At 41.1% G+C, this 8440-nt stretch overlaps 1 protein-coding gene across 5 annotated transcripts in view; it reads right to left on the reverse strand.

The window, feature by feature from the left end:
- The window catches only part of TRMT10B (tRNA methyltransferase 10B), a 29121-nt gene that overhangs the window by 16103 nt on the left and 4578 nt on the right, over positions 1 to 8440 (reverse strand). For 2 of the 5 annotated variants that reach the window (XM_006143732.2, XM_006143731.3), the window contains exons 3-7: positions 7530 to 7638; positions 6309 to 6433; positions 3756 to 3908; positions 1529 to 1607; positions 46 to 113 (exon numbers count right to left, since the gene is read on the reverse strand). In XM_006143732.2, coding sequence (XP_006143794.1) covers positions 46 to 113; positions 1529 to 1607; positions 3756 to 3908; positions 6309 to 6433; positions 7530 to 7638 — 534 coding nt within the window. The remainder of the gene's footprint in view (positions 1 to 45; positions 114 to 1528; positions 1608 to 3755; positions 3909 to 6308; positions 6434 to 7529; positions 7639 to 8440) is intronic. The other 3 variants (XM_006143733.3, XM_014586013.2, XM_014586014.1) reach the window with 3 other exon arrangements.

The raw sequence follows: 8440 nt of genomic DNA on the forward strand, positions 1-8440 counted from the left end.
AAAAAAAAAAAAAAAAAAGATGTTGAGGCTGAAATGCGTACTTACCTTCTGAATGCTTTCATCCACTAGTCCTCCAAGGATGTACACTTGGTTAGGATCAACATCTTCAAGAGCTAATGAAAAAAAAGAGGCTATTGAGATCAAATCTGTTTCATAATTTCTAAATCCACAGAAAGCAAAAGGAAAGAATTATTAACCATAAAAGGAGAAAGGTAATGACTAGAAAACAGAAAAGGGCCAGCCCTATGGCACAGTGGTTAAGGCAGCTGGATCTTATATAGACATGCAGTTTTGAGCCTTGGACCCAGCAGTTTGCAAAGCACACCAGGTGCATGCATGCATGCCCAAAATTCCAAAAGGAGGGAGAGATGGAAGAAGGGATTGTGGCATGATCATGTCCCAGAGAGGAACACTTTCTCCCTTTCCCTCTCTGTCTCTTTCTGGTGAGTGTGCACACCCTTTGACAAATTAACAAAACACAACAAATAATAATAAAGAAAAAAAAGGTAGAAACTTGCTCAATAAAACCAAAAGTAACACAAATTGTTGACATAACAAACCAAAGAAAAAAAGGTAGGAGACCCCAATCAACATTAGATTCAGAAAGAAAACAAAATTGGGAACAGCAGATGGCATAATGGTTACATTGCTAGACTCTCATGTAGTTGACCGTGGTTTGAGTCCTGGACCCGGAGATTTAAAACTCATGCCAGGTGAGTGTGCGTGCGTGCCCAAAATCCCAAGAGGAGAATGGAGGAGAAGGAACTGTGGTGTAGCCATACCCCTAGGCGATGATTTCTCACTGTATGTGTCTCTGTCTCTCTAGCAAGCACACATACCCTATAGCAAAAATCTCTCTAAAGCAAATAAATTAATAATAAAAAGGAAACTACAAAGGAATTTGGTGTAGTTGAGGCGTTGGACTCCCGCATGTTTGACTGCAGTTTGAGACCCAGACTCGAAACTTGAAACTCAAGCCAGGTGTGTGTGCTTGTGTGCCCAAAATACCGAGAGGAAAATGGAAGATTAGGGACTGCAGCATGGCCATCCCCCTGTGTGTGTGTGTGTGTGTGTGTGTGTGTGTGTGTGTGTGTGTGGTGATTTCTCACTTTTTGTCTCTCTGTCTCTCCAGTGCATGCACATTCCCTGAAGCAAATATCTCTCAGAAGGAAAAAAAGAGAATACTATATACTATGAGCAAATAATTATCATTAAATTTGAAGATTATATGAAATGAATGATTTTTTATTTATTTATTTTTTTGAGAGGTTTTTGCTATAGGGCGCATACACTCACCAGGAAGACAGAGAAAGAGAAAGCGAGAAATCACCCCCCAGGGGGGTGGCCACGCCGCAATCCCTTAAGCCATGTAGGAGTCTAGTGCCCTAACAACTATGCCATCTTCTGCCCCACCCCCACTTATTTTTTAATACTCTTAAAGCAACTTTAACAAATTCTGCCACAGAGAATAATGAAAAACAGGACAAGAAACAATGTGCTACATGAATTCATGCAATACAATACATACTGTGTTCTGAGTCAGGAGTCAGGTACACCAGGGTTTCCAGAGGAAATACATCAAAGCAGTCTTCTTCTGTTACGTCTAGCTGGAAAATGCACAGAACTCAATGTGGTGAGAACTAGGTTAAAATACTGCAAAGTTTAACACTACTTATTGGACATCCAGTTTCTATTAGGCATGGCTCTAGGTGAAGCTAGGGGTTGCTTGTTCAACTGCTTCTCACAAGGTGCTCACAAAGCACTTAGCCTATGAAACGAGGTAGGAAATGGTTTGGGGGACTGGCAGGTAGCACAGCAGTTAAGGGTACTAGACTCCCACATGGCCAACTGTGGTTTGAATCCCGGACCTGGCGGCTTGCTTTCTCACTTTCTCTCTCTCTTGTCAAATTATATAAATGAATGAATAAATGAATGTTAAATAAAAATAATTCTTAAAAAAGAAAAGAAAGTGGTCTGGGGCCCTCACAGAGATGCAGGGAGCACACCCTAGGACTACAGATGAGGGAGTAACACCAGGGCAACCTTCCGATCAAGGGAATGCTGAAGCTGGGCTTCTGAAGAGGTGAGACTGACATGTATAAACGGAGGTGAGTTTAAAGAGGAGGGAGTCACTCAAGAAAGGCATGAAGACAGGAAAGAAAGGAACTATGTGGGGATCTGCCTGGCTTATGTACAGGAATTATGAGGAAAGTAGAAGCAAAGCTGGGAGTAGCTGCACTACCAGAGACCGCAAAGGCAGTGACAGCCCCATGTTCACTGTGCAGCACCACAGAGCACCCTCCACACCTGTCGTCCCCATGCATGTCCTCAGGGAGGCCACGGCTGCTGAGTCTCAGCCAAACAATGCAAAAACGCCAGGGCACTTTTAGTGACTTCCCTTGGAAACTGATCTAGATTCCTGCCTACTTATCAATCTTACATTCATGAGATTCTAGAGAAAGAGCTGAAAAAATACCTTAGTACTCCCTCAAATGCATCTGAAATCCACATTATTTTATTTTAAGAGGTTATTGCTACAGGGCGTGTGCGTTCACCAGAAAGACAGAGAGACAGAAAGTGAGAAATCACCCCCCAGGGGGGATGGCTACGCCGCAATCCCTTCTCCTCCATTTTCCTCTCGGGATCTTGAGCATGCACGCACACGTGCCCGGCGTGAGCTTAAGCCACCAGGTCCCGGACTCACACTGGGGTCAATGAAATGGGAGTCCAGCGACATAGCCATTATGCCAACTGCTGGTCCCACACATTACTTATTTTTTAAAAGAATTATTTTATCTATTTTTATTATGATCATTGTTTTTAAAATTTGACCAGAGAGAGAGAAGGAAAAGTGAGAAAGTAAGCCACTAGGTCTGGGATTCCAATTGAGGTCATGTGGGAGTCCAGCACCTTAACCACCATGCAACCTGCTGGCCCCTCCACATTACTGTTAAAAGGATTCTTTCTTTTCCTCTCAAATTCATATCTCCTAATTCTACACTGTTAAGAACAAGAAGGGAGTCATGGCATACCCCCCAAATACAGCCTGGTATAAAACATTCAGGACACAAAATGCAGTCCTGGATAAATAGTAATTTGTGAACACAGTGGAAGTATGAGAAAAAAATTTTTGTTTCTCAATTTCTATTTTTTTAAAGAATTGATTTCATTTTAGTTATTATTATTACTTTTTAAAAAATTCACCAGAGAGGGAAAGAAATACAGAGAGGGAAAATGAGAAAGGAAGCCACCAGGTTCAGGGCTTGAACCATGGTCGGCCACGTGGGGATCCAGTGCCCCAACCATGATGTCATGTGCTAACCCCCAAGAAAAAAAAATTAATGTAAAACCAATAGAGGATGTAATGGTTACACTGCACTCCCACGTGGCCAACTGTGGTTCGAATCCTGGACCTGGCAACTTGAAACTTACACTGGGCATGTGTGTATGCATGCCCAAAATACCAAGAGGAGAATGGAGAAGAATGGATTGCGGTGTGGTCAATTCCCCTGGGGGTGATTTCTCACTTTCTGTCTCTCCGTCTCTTCTGCAAGTATAAGCACCTTTTAGCAAAAATCTTTCTTAAAAAAAAATAAAACACTAATGAGAGGTTCTAAATTGCTTTGGATTGCAACAGTGAAAACATGCAATTTAAATATATTACATCGAAATATTAAAAAGGTAATTAAAATGTACTATTACTCCACAATCACTTTTCAGATAACAATTCAAATAATATGCAAAACAAGACTTACTAGGTAACTAGAAAATCCATCATTCATCCTCAAACACTCTTCATACAGGGGACTGTCTGTTGTAAATCCAGTGAGGCAGATCCAAAACGGCCTGTCAGCTTTTCTGTTAGAACCATACAACCTCCGGATCTGTCCAGCCAGTCTACTCAGTTCCTTCAACGAAATAAGAACAACTCAGAGTGGAAATAAGCCAACTCACTCCAAATTCCTTATCCACAAATGGTTATGCACAAAGTTCACAGAATGCTACTTCAGAAAATCTCACAAGGGTAGTCCTGGATTACAGAGGTCACACTCTATGGCCTCACAGCTTACAGATGAAAGTCAGTGATACTACCTAGAAAGAGTGGAAAAACAGAATTCTCTCTCCCGTCATTGTGTATCTAACATAGAAAATTTCTATTTTAGCTTTTATCTAAATCTTACCATGTTATATTTATTTAAGCTATTAAAAGGAAATTAGGGGGGCTGACAGGTGGCATGGTGGTTGATGCACTAGACTACCACATGGCCGACTCTGGTTTGAGTCCCGAACCTGGCAGCTTTCTCACTCTCCCTTTCTCTCTGTCTCTCTCTGGTCAAAATCGAGGAATAATGATAATAAGTAAAATTTAAAGTAAATACATCTTTTTTAAAAAAAGTTAGATTACTATACAAAAATTTTTAAACTCCATCAGATGAATTTGGCACCTTCTTCCTCCAAGAGATGTGACAGGGTTGCAAGTTTTAACTTTCTACCCTGATTCAGAGACATCACTCATAAAAAAGGTAGTTTCAGGGCTGGCAGGTGGCATGGTGGTTAAGGTGCTGGATTCCCACATGGCCAACCATGGTTCAAGTCCTGGACCTGGCGGCTTGCCCTCTCACTCTCCCTCTGTCTCTCTCTGGTCAAATTGAATAATAATAAGGTAGTTTCACCTTCTAGTTTGCTTTGTTCAATAGAGAAAAAAAGGCTTGAGTTTGATTTCAACTGATATCTAAATTTTTTTACTATTATTTATTTTGTCATTATTTATTCACTTTTTAATTTGACCAGAGACAGATGAGAGGAACAGAAAAGGAAAGTGAGAAAGCAAGCTGCCAGTTCCAGGATTCAAAGCACGGTCAGTCATGTGAGAATCCAGAGCCTTAACCACGCCATCTGCAGGTCCCGTGGTATCTCAATTAATAAAAAAATTTTGGTTGGCCTTTTCAGAGGGCTACAGTTAGAGGCTCCATATCAGAATCCCAGATCTATAATGTTCCTCATTTCTCTGAAAAGCACACATACATTAGCACATACAAAGATGTGTGAAAATAGAGACTGAAACTTACAAACTATAAGGCCTAAAACTGCTGCCTCAATCACACTATGTGTTGACTTGACTTGTGATAAAACTGGGAGGACCTAAAAAAGTCTAACTACAAGTTCCCCCAGCTATAGAAACCCTTTTTCAGGGGCTGGCAGGTGCCGTAGTGGTTAAAGGCACTGGACTCCCCCATACGACCGATCATGGTTCAAATCCTGGACATGGTAGCTTGTATTCTCACTTTCCCTCTCTCTCTGATCAAACTGGAAAATAATAATAATAACATTAATAAAGTTAAATAAAATAATTCTTTAAAAATAAAAGAAATACTTTTTTCATTAAGGGGACAAGGCAAAGTTCCTAGTTATCCTTGAAGAGTGGGTTTTCATTCCCTGACAGCCCCTGGAATTATCCAAACAAGTCAGTCACATCCTGTGGGAACCAGGGGGCACTTCACCTTCTTGACACTTCAAAGCCCACCTCCCAGGGCCCCTGGTTGCTCATTCTGTCCTATGTGGCCTTGTGTGGTGTGCACTATTCTCCTCCCCTGGGCTGTGAGTACGAGAGACTAATAAACTGCTGTCGATCTTCTCCCACAACAGGTATCATGTGTTTAGCCATCCCCAGAACCCCGCTCTCACTGATGGGGTCAATAAGAAACGACTGAACACACACGGTGCAAGAAGACCTTCCACCAGATAACATCCCCATGAATGCTCCAGGCTAATCTCCTCTTCTAGCAGAAGGCCAACACTTTCATGTCCAGAGAACTGACCCTGAAAGGTTCCTTCCAAACTGGGGATACCATGAAAAGAGAAGCAAAGGTGTTCAGTTCAAAACAGGTGACCAGGTAAGAATCTGCAGACTAAACCAAAGGATATTTATTTCTTCTAGATATGTTATAATAGCCATTTTTTAAAAAAAGAATTATTTACTTAGTTTTATTATTTATTCATTCATTTATTTTAATTTGACCAGAGAGAGATACACAAAGAGAGAGAGAGGGAAAGCGTTGACAGTAAGCCACCAGGTCCGGGACTTGAACCATGGTCAGCCATGTGTGAGTGTCCAGTGCCTTAACTACTACACCACCTGCTGGTCCCCTACAATAGCCATTTTAGTAGCCCAGCATAAGAAACCAAACACTTTTGCTGGTTTACTAAGGTGTCTCAAAAACTGAAGCTGGTCATACTCTTCATGAAAGCTGTACCCTTCTGAGCCTCCCTTGTGTGAACAGAATTCCAGATGTTAGAGGATGTTCTACCTTCTTTGACATATGGTGGGTCATGCTCAAATCGATGCATAGCCTTGGTCCTGAGTGTTTGGCTTCCAAAAGTTTCTCTTTGGTTAAAGCTTTCAGAAAACGTTTACTGTGCTGGGGGCAGATGCCTAGAACAGAAATATAAAAAGAAATAAAAGTGGATGAAAAATAATTTAGAAGAAACCAACCTATCCCTTGATAGGCGAATACTTTTTACACATAAAGAAACTTGAAACTTGTGCAAAATACTTATTCATTAGAAGATTTACGTACAGCTGAGTGATGAAGAGTGTGGACTCTGGAGCACACAGCCGGGTTGAGATCCAAGTTCAGTTCATTCTAATAGCTGAACTGTCTTAGTCATGTTACTTAATTTTTATGAGATATGGTCTCTTTACCTAAAAATGGGGATGACGCTAGTATTTACTCATTGGGCAATTCATGTAAGATTCTTAAAACTGTGTGTAAATTCTTGCACACAGCACTGAATAAATGTTAGCTGTTGCTTTTACTTTGATTATTCCTTTTATTTCCAAACTTATAGGCACTTACGTTCACGGTCCAGCTTATACTCGACAGCCTTAATTTTTTTTTTTTTTTTAAGATTTTTGCCATAGAGCATATATGCTTGCTTGAGACAGATGGAAAGAATCAGAGAGGGAAAGTGAGAAAACAACCCACAGGGGGATGGCCACACCCTGATCCCTTCTTGTCCATTCTCCTTTTAGTATTTTGTACATACAAGCACATAGGTGTTTTTTAGGCTGCCAGATCCAAGACTCGAACCACAGAGTTAGTCATGTGGGATCCAACGCCTTCACCACCATTCCACTTCCTGGCCCAAATTTTGCTTTTCTTAATATTTTGAATCCTATGTTTATATTTAAAATTCTGACTCTCCTAGGAACAGACAGACAGCAGTTTGCTAAAATAATGGATATGGGGACCAGCAGTTGGCATAATGGCTGTGTCACTGGACTCCCATGTAGTTGACTGTGGTTCAAGTTCCGGACCCGGTGGCTTAAGTTCACGCCGGGCACGTGTGTGTGTATGCCCAAGATTCCAAGAGGAGAATGGAGGAGAAGGGATTGCGGTGTGGCCATCCCCTCAGGGGGTGATTTCTCACTTTCTGTCTCTCTGTCTTTCTGGCGAGTTCACGCGCCCTTATAGCAAAAACCTCTCCAAAAAGGATATGATTACAGCAGCAATTTCACTTATTAGTACCTGGATTTTCTGCACGATTGGCTTTCCTTCTTTCTCTTTCTTGCTTTCTCTTGCTCTTCTTTGCTGCAACTATCTTTTCCCAGTGTCTCTGTTTTCTTTGGACATTTTTCTTATGTTATCCAGAAAACAAAATTGTTTGAGAACTTCATAAGCACCAAAAAGGAAAATGAACATTAAAAACAGTTACTTACTATTTCCATTTACATAGAAAGTTAGGGGGGAAAAGGTTTAAAGTACCTTTAAACCTGAAATGTTTAGGGAAATATTTAGAGAAAGTAGAGCTTCAGAAAAACAGATGTGACCTACTGGAGGTCACAGTAAATTGACTAGGGACAGAGCCTAAAGTGTAATTTAAGTTTCTCCCTTCCATCCCTCCTTCCTTCTTACTTTGTCTTCCCTTCCTTCCCTTTCTTTTGCTACTTCTTTCTCTCTCTCTCTCTCTTTCCGTTTTAAGGTTTTTACCAAAGGGCACATACATTTACTAGAGAGACATGGAAAGGGAGAGGAAAGTGGGAAATCACCCCTCAGGAGGGATAGCCACATGGCTACCCATCTCCCTCCATTCTCTTCCTGGGATTTTGGACAAAGCAGGCATGGATGCCCAGCATGATCTTCAAGCTGCTAGGTCTGGGATTCGAGCCGCGGTTGGCATGAGGTAGACCAGCACCTTAATGATACACTACTTGCTAGCCCCGAGTTTAAGTTTCTTGATCCGTCTGAGGTATATTAAAAATTTCTTTGAAACTTTAATCCTTTTTCTATAACTCAAATAGAATTGAACCCTTAAACCACCTACCAGGAAATTAATTTATCATTTTCTCACTCATCAATCACTCTCGATTTATGAATGCTCAGCCTCTCTCTTTCTTTTTATTGCAAGAGGGTATGTGCACTTGCCAGAAAGGGAAAGA

Source organism: Tupaia chinensis, unplaced genomic scaffold (assembly GCF_000334495.1).
Source record: "Tupaia chinensis unplaced genomic scaffold, TupChi_1.0 Scaffold000104_1, whole genome shotgun sequence".
NCBI classification, from domain to species: domain Eukaryota; kingdom Metazoa; phylum Chordata; class Mammalia; order Scandentia; family Tupaiidae; genus Tupaia; species Tupaia belangeri.